The sequence below is a fragment of the Sphaeramia orbicularis genome, chromosome 9 (assembly GCF_902148855.1).
Source record: "Sphaeramia orbicularis chromosome 9, fSphaOr1.1, whole genome shotgun sequence".
NCBI lineage: Eukaryota > Metazoa > Chordata > Actinopteri > Kurtiformes > Apogonidae > Sphaeramia > Sphaeramia orbicularis.
Window position 1 is genome coordinate 8,537,214 of NC_043965.1, and position 21,402 is coordinate 8,558,615.

General features: G+C 33.7%; 1 protein-coding gene across 5 annotated transcripts in view; it reads left to right on the forward strand.

Annotated features, from left to right (window-relative positions):
* The window catches only part of LOC115425433 (tight junction protein ZO-2-like), a 143,862-nt gene that overhangs the window by 51,220 nt on the left and 71,240 nt on the right, over positions 1-21,402 (forward strand). For 4 of the 5 annotated variants that reach the window (XR_003936234.1, XM_030143013.1, XM_030143014.1 and 1 more), the window contains exon 3: positions 1,083-1,194. Coding sequence is in view for 4 of the 5 variants with exons in the window: in XM_030143013.1 (XP_029998873.1) it covers positions 1,083-1,194 (112 nt within the window). In the remaining variant the exon portion in view is untranslated. Of the gene's footprint in view, positions 1-1,082; positions 1,195-15,395; positions 15,708-21,402 lie in introns of those variants that run through there. The other variant, XM_030143015.1, reaches the window with a different exon arrangement.

Here is a 21,402-nt window from a genome sequence, read left to right on the forward strand (position 1 = left end):
TTTTTTTTTTTAACTAGTGAATGTTGTGGACTCCAGACAGGCAAAGGATGCCATATACAGTTTAGTATTGTATTTTTGGATTAGAAATGGAATTTATTTTATTTTTTGGATTTTGTGTTGCACGGGGGACACATTTAAGTGTTACACAGGACAGTAAAGAAGTTTGTGCATTTTTTCTATTTTAATGGGTCTGGAGTGAGAATGGCACTCTAGATTTGTTGAGAATTTCTAAGAGGTAACACAATGCTTTTAATAGTTTAATTAATCTTTTTTCTCAAAACTTTTTTTTTTTTTTTTTTTTTTACTTTGGATTTTGTGCAGATGAAAGCTATCTCCCTTTTGGTAATGCAGGCAGCAAGGTTATGTTTATATTAATGTAACACTGGATATATTCATTTTTGCTAATGATTTATGTTAGATTTCTGTTTTTTTGCTGTTTTTTTATGAGCAGTTTAACGTCTGCCCAACATAGAATAGAATAGAATAGAATAGAATAGAATAGAATAGAACTTTGTCGTCTATATCCCTCCCATGTTGCCACATGCCTCATGTTACTGACCTGTTGCCGAAAGCAGAAATTAGTTGTAAAATGTTTCTCTACCTGTTTATTTCCTTTTACCCTTTACTTTTCCAGCCTTTCATTGCCCTTGTCCCAATGTTTTTGTGATGTGTTGCTGCTATTAAATTCAAAATGACCTTATGGCTTCTTAAAATGGTACTTTGCATTTTGCATAATGTGTTCTAGTGTGAATAAAACATGGGTTTTATGGAATTTGTAAATAGTTGCACTGTTTTTAATGTGCATTTTTCACAGCATCCCAACTTGTATTTGTAATTAGTGTTGTATGTAAATGTCATTGCTTAAGGTTATGTTATTTATAAAGATTTTGTTGTGTTTTTTATTTTACCCAGAAGCGTAAGTGCTATTTATGTGTAAATGTTTAATGTGTTCAAACATGAGTAAATGTGAGTTTATGTGATGTGACTGTTGTTTGTGTGTGTGTGTGTGTGTGTGTGTGTGTGTGTGTGTGTGTTTATGTGTAGCCTTACAACAGCGTGCTGATCCTGGTGTTTCCTTGTAGGGAGCGGTACAGCTCAGAAGTGTGTGTGCTGAGACATTTGGATGGCTTTAACACACACCACTACCAGCAGCCTCACACACTATGTGCGCGTGTGACTTCCTGTCATCACCAGGTATTTCACTAACACATTCAAGTCAGTCCAACGCCACGGCTACTGTCGGCCGTTCAGAGTCTAGTTCAGCCGTAATATGGATACAAATGAGCACAACTGATTTATTTACTTTATTTATGTCACAAATAAAAAAAAAATTATTTATGCCGTGCAATATGTTGTATATTTAGTTTTTATAGATCACAGAAGCAAACAATACAGCTTCAATTACGCTTTGGTTTTTGTCAGATAAGATAAGATAAGATAAGATAAGATAACCTCCTGAGACCCAGGGAAGTAAAGGTTTTAGGTTTTTACAAAAAGAAAAAATGATTACTTTGATTGGAGATAGATTTTTTGTTTTTGTTTTTCAGATGCATTTTAATTTTCTTTCTTTCTTTTTTTCTTTCTTTCTTTCTTTCTTTCTTTCTTTCTTTCTTTCTTAATGTCCTTTGCAGTGAGCTTTTTGCTTCTTTTTTCAGTAAAGCTGTGAAACTCTTGCCCCCTACAAAGGACAAAAGTGCACTGCTGGGTCTCAGGAGGATAACATAAGATAAGAGTTAGCAGCAGCAAAAATACAGCAAGCAAGTGCAGATACAAAGACAGGTAGAAAAAACGACAAACAAATGAAAAAAAAAATTAAATATAAAGAGAAAAATAAGATATTTGGTATTTCTGTAAATATTTATATAAATACAGAATTTGAATTAAAAATCAAAAATTTAACATTATTTACATCATCATGGCTACGCATGTATGGTGTGATATTGTGGTGGTGGTGGTGGGGTAACTCCGAAAACCCTAATTCAAGTTCAGGAAATGTTATGGTTGTGTTTAATCCAGATATGCAGTTGCACATACTACAGTCACCTCAGAGCAGTCACATCAATAATCTGTCCACACCAACTGATGCTACATTAAGTACTCACATGGCAGTGCTTACTAGAGTTAAAATGAATAAACCAGGTCACAGTAGTTTATGCATAAATTATGAGAAGAGCAAATTTCTGCATAAATGAATGTTTAAATGTTCCTGACCGTATTTACTACCCCTTCATTTATAAGACTGAATATAAATGTCTTGGATGGGTAAACCATCTCTGTGTCCCTCTCTTTTTTGTCAGATTTCATCACTTATCATCAGTCAATCACTCAATTTTTGAAAGAGGGACAAGTCATTCACTTACAGTTATAGGAAAAAATGTCTTTAAATGTATTTGTACATATATGTCCTGGCATACTGGCAGTTAAATCATTTACAGAAGGGAGCATCCAGTTGTGGAAAAAATTATAGACCATCAAACCTCATCAAAAACAATGGTTATGCAATCATGTACTAACTCCTGTGTGTATCATGTGACTAAAACAGACAGAAAAGAAAACATGGAATGGCTAAAAGCACTGTTTTTGTCAGTACAATGCCTTAAACTTAAGTGACATTGATTATTATAAAAAAAGAAAAAAAAAAAAAAAACGTTGAAAATGGCTGGATATCAGCTCTGAAATTAAACTCTTATGAGCTATTTTTGTTGTTATCATTATATTTGTCCAAACTAATGTACCTTTAGTTGTACCAGGCATTAAAATGAACAAGAAATTGAAGAAAATAAGGGGTGGTTTAATAATTTTTTCTGCAGCTGTATATGTGACTATTCAGACTTCACTTATGCCATGTACAGTCATGGAAAAAAATATTAGACCTCCCTTGTTTTCTTCCATTTCTTGTTCATTTTAATGGCTGGTACAACTAAAGGTACATTAGTTTGGACAAATATAATGATAACAACAAAAATAGCTCATAAGAGTTTAATTTCAGAGCTGGTATCTATACATTTTCGATGTTTTTTTTTTAAATTTTTTTTTTATTTCAGACCTAATACCTAGCCATTTTCTATTGTTTTCTTCATAATAACCAAAATCACTTCAGTTCTTCCATCAATATCTATGGCACTGTACTGTCAAAAACAGTGCTTTTAGGCATTCCATGTTTTCTTTTCTGTCTGTTTTAGTCACATGATACACACAGGAGTTCGTACTTGATTGCATAACCATTGTTTTTGATGAGGTTTGATGGTCTAATAATTTTTTCCACAACTGTATACATAGGTACCCTGGAGGTTTTCAGCCTTAGGGCCATTATAATGACCATTGTTACTTTATTGTCCAGTGCATTACACTTACATTTACATTTATGCATTTGGCAGACATTTTTTTTCCAAAGCGACTTACAGGGGAAAAAACAAAAAAATGAAAGAAAAATACAAGAATAGATTAAAAACATGAAACAGCTGTACAATTAAAACCCTGTCATACAGAAGAATAAAAAGCAAAATAATAAACTAAAATACAAGAATAAATAAAAGACACATAAAAGCAGCTGTACACTTAAAAACAGTGAAATAAAAATACCAAGTAAAAACAACAGAATAGACATGATAATACATTTAAAATGGAATGTTTGAAAGTGCTATGTCCAATGCTGTAAAATTATGTTATTATAGAAATATGTAGTTGGAAATTCCCCCAAAATGATGCTTCAGACAGTGTTAAAAATGTTACAGCACAGTCTGAAAGGAGACATTTAGGTGTTGATTTGTGTGTTTCCTTCAGTGTCCTGTAGATGTCACTGCACCTCTGTAACTCACAGTGATACAGTAACTCAGATGCCTTTGGAGTCAGTGAAGCAAAAAGGAGGTCACATGCATACGCAGGCCTCCATCACATTACTATGCCACGTTTGAAGAGTTTGTGTAAATTTGGCCTGAAAATGCCAGGTCAGCAGATGGATGTACTGTCAGTTGGCAGCTCGAACACACTGAATGACAGGAACATTCTTATCAGTTTGTCTTTATTCTAGGCATTTGGATTGTCTGGAATAAAATCTGTAACCTTCAGAAGAGAATTGCATTGAAGTAAACTGAATTGTTTTATATATATTGATGTTTTTATACTGTATGTGTGAGATATATTTGTAAATTTATCAACTTATCAACAAAATAGGTTGTATGCAGGTGACAGCATGTAGGCAGGAAGTGATTTTATCCACGGAAAACACTCAAAATCCCACTAGATTTAGTCGTTTACTGTCACTGTAGTCAGTCAGTTTCATTCATTCACTCATTGTTTGTTTATTTTCAGCATTTACAGAATACATGCAAATTCAAAATTCAAAAAAAATCATTCATCTGCACTCGAAAAGGAGTGGGAAGAAGAAAAAAACTTATTTAATCCCAACCCCATTCTCATCATCAAATAACTGAACATAATAACATTTTAAATCCTCACTCTTGTCCTTTGACTTCAAGCCAGAACAATGAACAAAATAGGCCTATACCAAATTAGAATGAACTCATTTGACAGCATTTACATTGTAGAACCAAAATGTGTGTGAAAAATAGAAACAAAGTACATTCCTGGTGTTACCACAGGTAACACTTAACAGTCAACCTACATGATAATATTTACATACCAACAATGGTAAAAACAAAGAACTACAATACCACAAGTGGTAAAGAACAGCAATAATTACATACCAACAATGGTAAGAAAAAACCAAAAAAACTACAATAGCACTAATGGTAAAAGGCAGCACATCCCAGCCATGGTAAGAACAATAGCAGATGGTAAAGGACAACACAGACCAACTAGATGAGGAACAACAAACACACATGAACATTTAAGACAGAATATTGATGGAACATCAGTATTAAGACCCTCCATCTTTACACTGGGACCAGACCATATGTTTATAGAACAGTTTAAATCGGTGGATATTTTAGCATTGCTTGTGTTGGATGTCCAGACTGTTCCAAAGTTTCACTCCACATACAGACAAACAAAAATGTTTGAGTGGTTCGAAATGTGGGTAATGCGAAATCTCCAAAGCCTCTCAAATTATGAGTACTCTCCCGAACTGTGAATTTTTTTGTATATTACTTGGTAGTAATTTGTTGAATGCTTTAAATAAGATTATTGCTGTATAATATTTTACAAAAATCATGGATTTTTAATAGTTTTGACTGAATAAAAACTACATGGAGTTTGGAGAGTGTGTTAATGTGGAGTGGGGCAGTGTTTCCAACTCCTCAGTAATGAAAGTATCTATTGTTTGTCCTAAAAGTCACTAGAAGTTGCTAAATGATGTCAGCGCCTAATTTGCATAATTGCCCATAAAGACCCAGTGTGACTGTTATGTCAGTTCCCAAATTATTTTTTTTCTCCATTTAACCTTTCCTAAATGATTTAACACCATTTTATTATCATTGTATACTCTGCATTTTGCACTTTTTCAGTAAAAATAATCTATTTTCCTATATTTTATTCACTGATCATATAGATATTCATCAAAGTGCAGATTAAAGTTAAGGATTATTACATCCAAAACAGAGGAAACTGAAGAAAAAGTGACTTTTTCAGTAAAATGCATCATTAACTGAACATGAACCCAGTGTGTCCATCCACTGTCATTGATCCAACTCCATGGGTTTTACTGGTGAATCAATGGTGTAGAAGATGATGGTGTTTCCATGGTAACTACAGAGCCTCTGAACATCCAAATGGGTCATATCTGATGACCATGAAATGAATAACTGTATTTACAACAATTACTTACATGTATTGATAGGATTAGTGGACAGACAGTTATTATACACTTTAGATCAGTAAATGGTTTTGGTTGATGGTGGATGTTTGGGTCTTTTCACTGCAGACATCTAAATCTTACCAAGTGTATTTTTCTCATTTCTAGTCAAAATATCTCATCACACTTAAAATAAGACATAATCACCTCAAGAGTAACTTTTCAGCGAGATATGAAGAACTTATTTTTAGACAATAGATCTTGAAAATCTTATTTCAAAAAATGTTACCAAGATAATTTTCACTTGTTCCACTAACAGATTTTTTTTTTTTTTTTTTTTTCTTAATTCAAGCAAAAAAAAATCTGCCAATGGAACAAGTGAAAATTATCTTGGTAAGATGTCTTGAAATAAGATTTTCAAGATCTATTGTCTAAAAATAAGTTCTTATATCTCACTGAAAAGTTACTCTTTAGGTGATTGTGTCTTATTTTAAGTGTGATGAAATATTTTAATACAAATGAGAAAAATACACTTGGTAAGATTTGGATTTTTTCCAGTGTATGGATTAAAGAAATATAAAGATGAAAAACAGCAGTTTAACCCAGGATGATAATGGAAGCATTTAAAGAAGGAAATACAGCTGGATTGTTTTGTGTTCTTATATTTTCTACGGTACGTTATAACTTGAGCTCTTTTTCAGTGACTTAGTGCTGACCTGTTCTATTTTTTGTACCGATTGTATGTGTTAGTTATGTAAAAGTGGGGTAGGACAATATAAGCTCTGCTTCTTCCTGCTCCATTTTGGATATAAAGCACAGGTGTCAAACATGCGGCCTGGGGGCCGAATCTGACCCACCAAAGGTTCCATTCTGGCCCGTGGGATGAAAGTGCAAAAATGAACCTGAACAGTCCAGGTTGTCCAGATCAGTTTGGTTCAGGTTCCACATACAGACCAATGTGATCTCCAGTAAAAATAACAACACAATAACCCATAAATAATAACAACTACAAATTTTCTTTGTGAAAAATTATGTGGAAAAAATTTAAGTGAAAAAAATAACATTACACTGTGAAAATATTTACATTTACAAAACTATTCTTTCACAATAAAATGTAAATAAATACATAAATAAAAACGAAGATGAGCAACCCGAAATGTGCAATTTGAACACTATTCTGCCTGTTACTAAATGTTTTGTGCATTTATGGATCCACTGTGATCTGTTGTTGTGTTAATAAGAGACGTAATATTGTAGAAATTGTTCAAATTTTAGTTCCAAACTCCAAAATTTTAACAATATTCTGCCTGTTACTAAATGTTTATGTGACACTGTGTGTAAATGTACATGTATAAATAATAAGTCGAGGCATAATATTGTTAAAATTGCACTATTTTTTCAAATGAAATTTCTGTTTTTTCAGGTTATTCACATTTCTTTTTGTAAAATGGAAATATTTTCATAATTTAATTGGGTTTTTTTGTACTAAAACAAAAAGAAAAACTTGGATTTGTCATTATTTATAGGTTATTAAGTCATTATTTTACTGGTCTGGCCCGCTTGAGATCAAATTGGGCTAAATATGACCCCTGAACCAAAATGAGTTTGGCACCCCTGACATAAAGTGTTGTTGAGGAGTTACAATGAGGTAGTTCAACATTATGGTCGTTGCATTGCCTTACCTTTGTTATTGCCTTCGATACTTTTGAATGATCTGTTTAAATTTGTGCTTTCTGTTCACCTTTGTATTTTGTTTCTGCATATGTTCGAAATAAACTTCAACTTCAAATATATCATAGTAACAATAATAATAACAGTGCTATACCTGAACAATGAACTAAATTCTATACAAACCTAGATATACTGTCTAATCCCCCTTTAAGCTCAGGCCTCAGAGCAGTGTCCTCTTGTCTTGATGTTAGTTGCCTCTGTCTCGTCTCTTGTCCAGTTAATTATTCCAGTTTGGTATCTGATGACCGACAGGGCACATGAGTTGAAAGCCTGGATCTTGTTCTTTCCAGTCAGCTGACATTTCAGGACTTGGCTGAGTTCTGCTGGTATTTGACTGCGGCTGAATTCCTTGTGGTCCTGATGGTTCATGCTTCCTGATGTACTAATACTGAGCTGTCCTCAAAGTGTGTTGTCTTGCCTTCTGGGTCTGATTCCAACTATTTAATTTCACCAAATATTCAAGCGATCTTATATCATGATCATTTAGATTTCTGTGTGTGGAAATGCTCCTCATTATTAACCCATGATTGTATTTGTAGGAAATATTTAAAGTGCATATTAGGGATGCAATGGTTACTGGTATAACAATAAACCGCAGTAAAATTGCAGACGGTTAGTATTACCGTTTAAATTCTAATTATCATGATAACCGTGTTTGATTACCGCACTTCTAGGGGAAAAAACACTTATGTAAAGATCTGCTTTAATGTTAAATATTTGAGTATAGTTTTAATTTATTACAATTTTAATTGTATATATTGAATATTTGGAACCAATATTACTTTTAAAGTCTTTGAAAAGGCTCATTAAGCATCTTTGTGTTATTTATGCAATAAATTATATAAATTTTTCATATTGGATTTGATAATTCTTTTTGTATTTTCTGGCCTTTTGTGTTGATATGGTAGGTTAAAGTGAAAAAAAAAAAATAGACAGATGATATAGATGAAGGTTGGCTGAAAAAAAAAGATCCCAAACATGGGTATAGTAAACATTTGTTTATGTAGTTTATAAAGGCAAAATCAAAAGGACTGAAAAACAGACAAAATAAGCTCAGACCACTAAGGGTTAATGTTTGAATGTTTCTGCCAAGACAAAGTGCATTGTGCCAATTATTACCTCCGCCAAGGAGGTTATGTTTTTGCCAGGGTTTGTTTGTCTGTCCGTTTGTCTGTCCGTTAGTGTGCAACATAACTCAAAAAGTTATGGACAGATTTTGGTGAAATTTTCAGGGTTTGTTGGAAATGGGATAAGGAAGAAATGATTAAATTTTGGTGGTGATTGGGGGTGGGGGGGCCCACGGGGGGGCCCATTTCCAACAAACCCTGAAAATTTCATCAAAATCTGTCCGTAACTTTTTGAGTTATGTTGCACACTAACGGACAGACAAACAGACAGACAGACAAACAAACCCTGGCAAAAACATAACCTCCTTGGTGTGGGGGGGCCCACAGGGGGGGCCACTGATCAGCCTTGGCGGAGGTCTGCGCTCTCCGAGTGCTTCTAGTTTTATTTGTTTTTTTTGTTTTTTTTAAATACAACTTTATTAAATTATTTCAGTGTGTGTATAAGTACTTTTTGAACATTTTGAGCACAATTTCAATAATACCGCGATAATAATGATAACTGTTATAATTTTGGTCACAGTAACCGTGATATGAAATTTTCATATTATTACATCCCTAGTGCATATAAATGTTATAGTTTATATTAAAAACAGTTGATTATGCAAATCTGATTGTGTGTGAGGTGATTTAAAAAAAAAAAAAAAAAAAAAAGTGCCTGTGAACGGTTTGTGTGGATGCTTTGTGTTATTGTAAAATATATAGAAAAATAAGTGTGTTAAGAAAGCAAAGGAAGTGGAATTAATTTAATTATTAGTTTGTAAAAAGGGAGTGGGAGTCCATAAGTTATACTTCTTCCCGTTCCTTTTCGAGCGCTGAAAAATTTTGTTTGACCATGTTGTATGGTTCTTTGCTATCTGATGATTCTATGGGCTCGAAATAAAACTAAACTAACGCATAAAGACCCAAACAGCCACTGTCAACCACAAGCATCCACTGATCTAAACTGTTTAATACCTGTTGATCCACTAATTCTATCAATACACGTAAATAATTAATGTAAAATGCAGTTTGTCGTCTTTTCATGGTCATCAGATATGACCCATTTGGACGTTGAGAGGCTCCGTAGTTACCATGGAAACACCATCATCTTCTACAACATTGATTCACCAGTAAAACCCTTGCGGTAGTTAGACACTTTTTGAATATTTTTTAACATTAAATGAAGAAAAATGAAGAAAGTATTTACAAAATAATAAATAATGTGGAAAAAATGTAAAAGTGAAAAGGAATGAAATAAGCAATAAAATGAATAAAAACAGCCAAGGTAATAATAAAATGAAAAAAAAAATGAACAAACATAATAAGGAACAAGAACAACATAAGCCACAAACTGAACAAAACTGAAGAAAAAATAATAAACCCATGTAGTTTGGCACATGACAGTGGATGGAGACACCAGTTTTATGTTTAGTTAATGATATGTTTTGTTGAAAAAATCACTTTTTCTTCAGTTTTCTTTGTTCTTACATAATAACCTTTAAATGTACTCTGAGTTGTTATGAACTTCAATGATCTGTGAATTAAACATAGAAAAATACCAGACTTTCACAAAAAAAAGCCAGATCCAGAGGGTAAAATTATAATAAATAGTTATTTATCACTTGGGAAAGACAAAAATATTACTGAGTGACTTTTTCTGTGCATACATACATATTATTTACATATTTTCAGTATATTTGCACATGATGTTGGTATTGATGTGATTTGGCGGGGTTTATTGTGGACTGTTGTAAATGCTGATGGCTCTTCTCTATGAAACTCTTCCAATTTTTCTTCGAATTCTAAAACAAGTACAAGGATGTGTTAGAGTTCAGGTGTCAGTCATGATTTTTCAGGGTTTGTGCTGCTTTTATGAAAGGCAGTAGCTCAGCCCTTGCACTTTGGTTGTAAATGCCCTGGAGACTCGGTTTAATTCGGTTCAGGACTGAGTTACGTAAGCGTCCAGTGTGATCCTTATATTCCCACAGCAGTGACACCACAACTGGAGCGAAGGTTTCTCTCCAGAAAAGGTCAAACTATGTTTCCAGTTAAGTCTTAGATCCCCCTTGGGTATTTTTTTTTCTCCTTTTGATTTGGTGATCATTTTGGTTGGGTTGTAGTTTGGGGCATAAATTTTGACAAGAATTTTTCTTTTTAGCTACATTTTTTAACCCATAAAGACCCAGTGCGACTTTTGTAAGACTTCATATATTAATTTTTCTCTCTATTTAATCCTGTCTTATATGATTTAGCACTATTTATCCCAGTATTATCCTCTCCATTTTGCATTTATTTAAGTGAAAATCAGGTATTTTCCTATATTTATTTTATTGATCATGTACTGTAGTCATCATGCTGAGATTACATTTGAGCATGATCATACCAAAAACAGAAAAAACTTGAGAAAAAGTGACTTTTTCAGTAAAATCTGTCATTAACTGAATATAAACCAAGCATTTACGTCCACTGTCACTGATCTAACTCCATGGGTTTTACTGGTGAATCAATGTTGTAGAAGATGACGGTATTTCCATGTTCACTATGGGGTCATATCTGATGAGCAGAAAAAGATGACAAACTGTATTTTACACCAGTTATTTACATGGATTGATTGGAGTAATAGCTCTAAAGGTGTTAAACATTTTAGATCAGTAGATGCTTTTGGACACTGGTGTCTATTTGGGTCTTTATGGGTTAAGTCCAGTATCTTTTCCTCTTATGTGTCATTAATACTCTGTTGATGCATGTTGCACCCTCTGGACACCTTGCTAAGGTCATATACTGTAATGACAGTGAGATTTTTTTTTTTTTTTTTAAATGTGGTTTTAATGGAAGTCAATGAGACATTTTTGGCCATGAAGGTGTCCAAAGGGAATAAGTGACACTACATAAAAATACATGAAAAATGAATAATAAATAAATAAAAACAAATAAATACAAATAAATAAAAAATGGAATCAAATCAATGTTGTTGCTAATCTTTGACATACCCAGGACACTAATCACTGCTACTATTTATTTTATGGGAAAGTTTTGATTTTTTTATGATTTTTTGTAATAAATAATTCATAATTCAAATAATTAAACTGATATGTAAAGGGTTAAAATCCTGAAAATGATTGATTATTCGGTAGTTTTGAGCAGGGCATAAGTTGTTGAAGAGATTTATGGGGAAAAAAATTGTATATAGGATGATTTTATAACAGTATTTTTTTTGTGTGTTTTTGTGTGTACATTTTTGGCCAGAGAGGTGTCCAGAGGGAGCATTTAAAACCACATTAAATTATTAGGGCAATCAAATCAGTTTTGTTGCTAAACATAACCAAGACTTTAATCAGCCCTACTATTCGTTTTATGGACAATATTACTTTTTTTTGGGTAATAAATATTTCAGAATTAAAACTAGAAGCACTCGGAGAGCGCAGACCTCCGCCAAGGCTGATCAGTGCCCCCCCCCCCAATCACCACCAAAATTTAATCATTTCTTCCTTATCCCATTTCCAACAAACCCTGAAAATTTCATCCAAATCTGTCCATAACTTTTTGAGTTATGTTGCACATTAACGATCAGTGGCCCCCCCTCATGGGCCCCCCCACCCCCGATCCCCACCAAAATTTAATCATTTCTTCCTCATCCCATTTCCAACAAACCCTGAAAATTTCATCCAAATCTGTCCATAACTTTTTGAGTTATGTTGCACACTAACGGACAGACAAACAAACAAACAGACAGACAAACAAACAAACAAACAAACCCTGGCAAAAACATAACCTCCTTGGCGGAGGTAATAATTAAACTGGCATTTAAAGGGTTAAAATCCTGAAAATGCCTGAATGTTTGGTAGTTTTGAGCAGGGCTAAAGTTATTTAAGAGATTCATGAAAAGGGGAAAAAAGCCCCCCCACAAATAATGATTTAATAGCAAGTTTTTTGTGTATGTACATTTTTGGTCACAAAGGTGTCCACAGAGAATAACTTACACTTCATGACAAATACTAATGCAATCAAATCCATTTAGTTGTTTATCTTTGACACATCCAAGACTCTAAACACAACCAATGCCCCACCCTCCTACTATTTGTTATATGGAAAATAATTAGTGTTTGAGTTTTTTCCAATAAATAATTCAGAATTCAAATAACTGAAGGGTTAAAATCCCTAAAACTATTGAATGTTTGGTAGTTTTGAGCAGGGCTGAAGTTGTTCAAGAGATTTAAAAAAAAAAAAAAAAAAAAAAAGCCAATAATAATATTGATGTATGATGATTTTATAGTAGTTTTTCTATGCGTGTACATTTTGCCATGGTATCCAGACTGAATGTTTTGGGTTTTTTTTAAATTGAAGAATGCATGTATTATTCAACAGCAGAACACACAAAAAATATGAATATAATAAGAATATACAGAGCAAAAATTTTAAATATCCATAACTTTTTGTTTGTAGTGTATGTTAAAATGGGAGAAAACATCAAATTGGCAGCATTAAATGTTTTTATTTCATAGTTTTCACACAGTATATCAGTAAAAACACATTTCGTTGCTTTAAAAATTAAACACATTTTTGCAACTCCATGAAAAATACCTTCATAAAAAAATCAGTCTCATTGTTTTTTAACCCTTTCATGCATGAATTATGAGAACTTGAGCTGAGATTTTATTCCTCAATGTTTTTATTCCTCTTTAGGCATGAAAAAAACAATGCGATTTAATTTTGTCATGAAACCTATTTTTTTATGAAGGTAGACCATAAAACCATAAAACTATTTTCAATTAAAAAAAACATTTGCAATAAAACACCCGTTTCACTCAAATAAAAAGTGTTAAATGCCAAAAAAAATATTTAAGATCCCAAAAATTGCATTTGAACACTTTTTTTTCTTTGATTGAAAATGTTTTTTTTTTGTTTGTTTGTTTGTTTTTTGAGTGAATTGAAATTTTTAGTAAATGTACTGTGATTCATTCCACTACGAGAAAACAAAGTCAAATAAAGCAATTTGGGGTGATTTAACTGGTAAAATATTTAATTAAACAATCTGAAATATAATTAAAAGTAACAAAATAAGACGAATGAAAAAAATATCTAAGATCCAAAAAGTTGCATTTGAACACTTTTTTTTCTTTGATTGAGTAGTTTTTTTTTTTTTTTTTATTGAAGCAAATTATTTTTAATTGAATCTTTTTTTTTTTTTTTTTTTTTTTTTTTTTTTTTGGTTAAAGCAATAAAGAAACAAATCTACCTTCATCATTTTCCATGGAGTTTCAAAAATGTCCACTCTGCTGGACACCATGTGTTTAATTTTTGAAGCAAAGAATGCAAACATCAGAAAGTGATAAACTGTGTGAAAACTATCAAATAAAAACATTTTTAATGCAGCTAATCTGATGTTTTCTCACATTTTTGTCATATTCCCAATTTTTTTTATTATCAGTTGCTTTATACTCAGACATGTTAGTGCAGATCAGGTTTATCAAGAACAGCAAAGTTACAGTAATGGTATGAATGTCAGTGTATTATTATGGGATGGTGCAAAAGTGCCCACTGTGTCAGCTTATATGGAACTAAAACAACCAAACCCATGAATATACAAGAGAACAGCTGGAGAAGAACTGTCCACTGTAGTGACCACTATGCATGAAACGGTTACATGCCTAAAGAGGAATAAAGAAAAAATCAGTGGACACTTATTCTACAGCTGTTCTCTTGTATATTCATGGATTTTGTTGTTTTGTTTTTTTTACACATATCTTTATTAAAGTTTTAAGACATTACATATCATTTCTGACATGAATTGGTGACATTGTGTAGATCTCCCCTGAGTGTAATAGTTATAGTTTTCACGCAATTACACTGGTCTACAATTTTTTAGAAATGATTTGCTTCAGAGATTAAATGTGCTAAATGTTACGTATTTTAATAAGATTAATTGGAAAATAAATGACAAAAGTGCCGGTTTGCTGATGTTTTCAAGGTATTTGATTAAGTGTTATTACACACACATATATATTGGTTTATGTACATTTATATAATAGTTTTATAAATCTTCCACTAAATAGAACCTGTAAAGTGAATGTATTCTAATGTGCAGACAGTGTTTTGAAGTAGATCTTGTAGCTCTGAGACAAATATTCCTTTTGAGTCAAACCCATTCTCTCGTTAATTCTTGAATTTCACATTTTGACCCAAGGCTGTATCTTGGAGAGTTCAGCCAACCAGCATTTTTGACTTGATTTTTCTTTATCAGTGACTCTCATGTGGTAAAATTGCATAACTTTTATTCTGGAAGCATTTTCCTTGTAGACCAGTGTTATCAGTAAATGCATGTTTCTTCACTTCAAAAATTAAATGCATGGTGTCCGGCTGAGTGGACATTTTTGCAACTTCATGAAAAATAGGTTCCTTAGAATTTTTTTTAAAAATTATTATTACTATTTTTTTAATGTGTTTTTTCTTTTTTTCTTTTCTTTCTTTCTTTTTTTTTTTTTTAACATTTTAAAATGTATTTATTTTTCATAAGAAAATTTTCAGTCGCATTGTTGTTGTTTTTTTCATGCCTAAAGAGGAATAAAAACACTCAGGAAAAAAATCTTGATTAAGGTTCTCATAATTAATGCATGAAAAGGTTAAAAATAATTGAAATGATGAAAATAATTGAAATGATGGAGATGTTTTGGACCTTTTAGCTGTATGGTGTCCAGAGGCAGTAGATTTGAGGAAACAGGAAATGTGTTTCCACAATTGTTGTTGTTGTTGTTGTTGTTGTTGTGTGGTCGCCGCTGTCGGTCGTGTTGCTCCGCGCGCCGTCGGACCGCCCCGTTTCCGGCCACTGGCTCCGGAACATGAGCCCGTGCACCCGGAGGAACTCACCCCGGAGGAGTGGAGGGCGGAGCCGTCCTGCCTGTCACTGCTATGGTTCATTTCAAAAAGTATCCACCGCGTTAACAGCTCAATCCGCACCAGCGGCTCCGGGTATTTTTCTTTCTTAGGTTCTTTCCTTTTCTTTCGGTCCTTTTTCGGTGTCGACACCGCGGCCGTTCGTCCGACCGGAGCAGAGAAGCAGGATGCCGGTGAAAGGCGGAGGAAGGCTGGCCTCTTACCCGAGCAGGAGCGAAAATGTCGGAGTAAGTGTCAGTTTGTGACATGGATTTGACATGTGTGACGTTCGTTGGGAAATGGTTTTTTTTTCCCTGCTTCGTCAAATCGTGGATGCGGTTCGCCATGTTGGTGACGGCGGAAGTTTCGAACGGAGCCTGTGTTCCATTTAAAGCCGCCTTTAGTGTCAGTTTTCGGGCTTATTTGAGTGTGGATCCGCCGGTGGTCATTTTAGCTCATACACCTGTTGTACTTCAGAAGAGCCAATAACAGCCTGGTTTATATGTTAGCTAACATCTACCTGCTGTTTCCTGATGTGTAACAGTGTCAGATTTATTAAAAAACAAACAACAAAAAAAGGTTGAAGTCCTGCTTGTAATGAAGTGTAGTGAGTGTGGAAGTGACTTGAATCCAGACTGACATGTTTCAGATTACAGGAGTTGGACTGTCAGACTGGTTGAATAAATAGTTCTGTGTAGAGCTGAAGCTATCGATTATTAATGCAATCAGATAATCTATTGATGATTTTCTTCAATTCGATTAAACGATTATTTGAACTGGCAAAAAAAAAAAAAAAAAAAAAAAAAAATAGTAAGGCTGTGAATCAGACATGTCTGAAAATGACAACTTGTCCTTTATTCCAGAACCATCTGAAACAACAACCTCAAAAAGTATAGGCTGAAAGTAAAAGGATACATAAAAACTATCTATGTAATATACACACTACTACTACTATTATTTTTTTCGGCTAAAATTTGCTTAGAGGTCTTATTTCTGTCTTTGTGCATAAGAAATCAATATAAGTGAATCCCCAAAGGAACTTTGTGTTGGTAAATGCAAGTTATGCAAATGTACAGGATTTCAGTTCAGTTGCAACATGTTGATGGTCATATGAACTATGTTTTCAGGTCAAAAATGTCCAATTTCATCACAGTCAATGCTATATTTTCATGTCACAAATGGCCAAGTTATATTTGAACTGAATTTACCTGAAAAACAAATATTCTGTTCTTTTAGATTCTCCAGTTTTTCTTACCAGATTATCTACTACGTATCACATGTTTTATTTTTTACAGGTTGCAATATGGAGTATCATGCTGATCCATCCTGCTTATGTTACACCAATACATACATTAAGAATGTCACACGTCACTTTTTAAATCAACAGTTTTCTAATAATAAGCATTTTTTATAAAGAAATAACAATTCTATATTGTTATTTACTCTTTAGTATGATGATAAACTATACAATAAATAATTCTGATCCTAGTTTTTGCACAGGGATCATTTGTGGAAACGGTGACATGGCTGCCGAGCATCAGTATGATGGGATCCACAACAACCATGTCACATCCGTCCACTGCCACATTTTATGTTTTTGTGTCAGCTGTTATTGTTTTAGATCCACAATACTAACATTTATGAATAAGAGGAGAATTAGCAATAGTAAGTCTATAAGTTTATTACTAATAAAGTACTGGTAGTCACGAGAGCATCATGGGTAATGTCACGTCCGTCCACCAGCAAAAGTTTTCACATACACGTGCTATTCAAAATCCAATATTTCTGAAAATATAGCTTCCACTGTCAAATAATATCAGTAGTCTGTGCACAAATGTATTAGCATTATTTCGACACAGTTCTATGCATTTCTTACAACTTTTTTTTTTACAAAAATGGCCACTCATTTGACCCCCTAAGTAAATTTGAGTCATTTTATATGTATTGTTTGTCTTTTGCACTTGCTTTTCTTTCACTTAAATCTGGTGTTGACTTGACCAGTGGATTTCCCCATTGTGAGATCAATCTAATCTTATGTAATTTAATATAAGGTCTAAATATGTATATACACAAATAAACGTATGAAAACAAACTATTAAACAAGCAATTTGTACAATATGTACTAGACAAATAATATCAATATAAGTAAAAGTAATATACATGAAGAAGTGTTCAAACTATTGTTGTTTTACATCAGTAAATGGCTTTGGTCAGCGGTGGATGTTTGGGTCTGTATGGGTTGTTATTTCTGGTATGAAAGTGAGTTGTGATAATATAATTATTGTACATCTGTTTACATCAATGTTACTCTTGTCTTTTTTCAGTCAAATCCCTGACATTTGTAGTATTTGTTGTTTGTTGTGAGGTTCTGGTCACTGGGGAGGGGTTGATCACACAATAACTACACTGGTTTTAGGTCAAGGTTGTGTGTGTGTGTGTGTGTGTGTGTTTGTGTTTGTGTGTGTGTGTGGCCTCTGGGCTCTGATCCAACTAATGATGCTGTGACAGTCCTTCAGTCCTATATTACTACATACAGTGAGAATTGTGCTATTCCTTATAGGTTAAATGTAGAGGTGCAGCTATCAATTATTTTTCATAATCGATTAATCTATAGATGATTTTTATTCAATTTGACTTAAATGATTATTTGAATAGGTGAAAAAATTGTAAAATGTGAAACAGACGTGTAAAAATGACAACTTGTCCATTATTCCAGAACTAACTGAAACAACCACCAGAAAAAGTATAAAAGTAAAAGGATATAGAAAAAATATCTACATAGAAATAACAACAGTATAAAAATATCTATAGATATAAACAACAACAAACAAGTCCAATGACATCTACAAACAATATGTGCACTGCAGTCTTCAACACATTTGGATCCAACTTACTAACAACTTAAGATGCAACTAATATGCAACTATGAGTTGATCCTAGCGTCATGTGCATCACAGTAAACATCCATGTGAAACAGAACAGTGGAACCAATGTTTAACAGCAATGAAATTAAGGAAAAGAAGTTTTGATTCATAAAAAGTGTACTCTAATAATAAATGTTAGTTTCATACTTGTCATATTTTTAAACTTCCTTTGCTTGTGTATTGATAATCAGAATATAACATGTGCTAAACAGATCAAATTTTACTTATGTGACCATCAAACCCATGTAGCGTCCTTACATAGCAGAACACCACAGCGGTAGTTCATTTCAGCAATGTTTCAGACACTTCCTCTTGTATTTGTGAGTTATGATGTCTTCTCGCTGTAGGAACCAGTAGTAATTGCTCATCATGTTTTTGTTGAAGCACCTTTTGTACCTGGTTTCCCTGAAAGAACTATCAAAAACCAAAAATGATTACCATACTCATCACCCACACTACCTGAACTACTTTGGGAACAAATCAAGGTGTGAGTGGAAAAACATTAATTTTGAACAATATGTTTTTAACATGTCTTCAAGTAATTAATCATAATTTAGAGGCTCTGGATGCCCAGAAAATGTTGCTCAGCTTGCACAAATTAATCCTGTTAATTCTAGAGGGCTGAGCTTTGATGGGCTTACAGGATCAGGAATAGGTTCTCCAATCTGGGTTCTAATAAAAAAATTCCAGCTGCAGCCTTGTTATTTTGCACCAAATTTTCTTTCAGGTATTGAAAGCCATCTGAATTTTGACCACATACCATGACCACATACACTTTATTTAACTAAGACACTGACCTAAGAAGACTCAGGAGTTCTGATGTCAAAAAAGGACATTTTAGCAGCTGTGTACAGATCTGTCATTGAATCAGTACGAACCTGTAACATAACAGCATGAGAGTCTCATCTCAGTTAAAAATAAATCAAAGCTTTCTCAAATCCTTAAGCAAGTGAATAAAATAACAGGCCAGCCTCAAACTTCACAGTCAGAAGGAAGGATCAGCAAAACTCCGCAGGTCAAACCCATCCTCCTACCATCAGGCCACCGCTATGAAGCCCCTCCAACCAGGAAAAATACATATAAAAACTGTTTTTTGTTCCCATTGCCACAAACTATAATGTGATGATATGATGCAGCTAATGGCAATATATTGACTTGTGTGGAACTAAAAGTCCTGACATGTTGCACAAATTCTTATGTAAGATTTGTATTGAATAAGAAGATAAATCTCCCTCTGTTAGACTATTGAACTACAGAAACACATAGTCCATTTAGACTGTACAACCCTGTTACAGAGCAGTGCTTCTTTAACGTTCTTCTTTGACAGTCTTGACAGACAATGTCAGGATTCATCAGCCTCAGTGAGGTTGTGAAACACTGGTTCAAGGAGCAAGATGTGTCATTTTCACATATGGACTGGCCCACAGTATTTTGGTAGAAAATGAATGCTAGTCTGGACAGAAATAAATATTGTGATGTTGCATTAGCATTAGCAAATTCATCCCATAAGCAAAGCTAGGTGGTCCAGTTTTTTTTAATTTATATTCTTGTTTTTAGCTCATTAGGCCATGAGTTATTGTGAAGGCGCTGTTTCCATTGTTGTCTTTGTTGTTGTCTTCACAGTCTTTGTTCCTGTCTTTGCCGTTGTCTTTTTCGTCTTCGTTAGCAATTTCTTTAAACATCTTGTCTGACTAAACTACTGGTCGGATTCATTTCAAATTTTATATTTACCTTACCTTGGACAATGTCTACAAAATTTTTTCACAGTTTTGAGAGATGTAGATTTTTACATTTTTGACGATTTTCTGAAATATTAAAAATTTGCCTTTACTTATAATGGTCCATATTTTGATGGCTTATAACATGGAAATGGTTACAGATATCAATATAGTTACCACTGAGCACTGATAGGAAGTCATATATGGACTTTGGTTTAATTAGTTGAGTTCTCCTCCAGTGAAAGTACCACCCACTTCTATTGGGAGATTGATCTCCTCCATCAAGACCACAGGACTCTGACATAGACACAACCTGACAACCTGTAAATTCAACTTGTTATTGATTCTTGATGGAACATGCCAGTGAGTTACGGGGCCATTGGTCCTATTTTTTAAGATAAAGTGGAAGTGGAAGTAGTTTAGTAGAAGTGGATGTTTGTTTCATTGTGCTCTGACTGGCAAATGAACTTGAGCCAAGACCATTGTGACCATATTTGAAAAACAGAGTCTAATATCATGTTATTTAAACAAGAAGAAAGCAGTGACTTGGTGTAGAAGTGAAGAGGAAGCAGCCCCCTTGCACAACTTGTTTGTCCGAACTCTACATAGCCTACATTTCAAACATTGCTGTGGTAAAATTGTTTTTGGTGCTGTTAACCACTTAGTCGTATTGAAAGTAAGTAAAGCATACTGGCTTCTGCTAGCTGCTATTGTTAGCTCCTAACTAGTAGGACTGCTAGCTACACAACAGGTTACAAATAAATGCTATTAAATATAATAATCTTTCTTAATTTCTCTTGGGATGTTTGTTGATGCTTGAGATGTAATATGACTTTTGTATGTAGACTCAACAGTTCATTTCGTTCATCTAGATAAAGTTAATGCAGTTACACCTGAGACTATTTTTGCATGGATGGATAAATTAATATTTATTCAAACATTTACTATGTGGATTGGCAACCTGACAGAAACGGCTGTAAGACCCGTCGTGGATTTCAATTCCAAATTTGGTCAAGGCAGTGCAATGTGGTGTTTTCTGAATCAGACTCATGCCTGCCCATTCTGTCAGTCCCAGTTTTTCTCACTTGGGTTATTTCAAGCATGGTTGGGTTTTTGCAAGTCAAATCAGGACACTGAACATTACAGTGTTGCAGAAGCTGAAAGGAGAGCAAACACATGAAGGAAAGAGCTCAGAGTGGTCTTTTAGAAGACACTAGATCCAGTTTTCACTCTTATGTTGTTTAATGGAGGCGATTATATTACACCTGTAGTGTATTTGAAAAAATTAATTTATGTACACC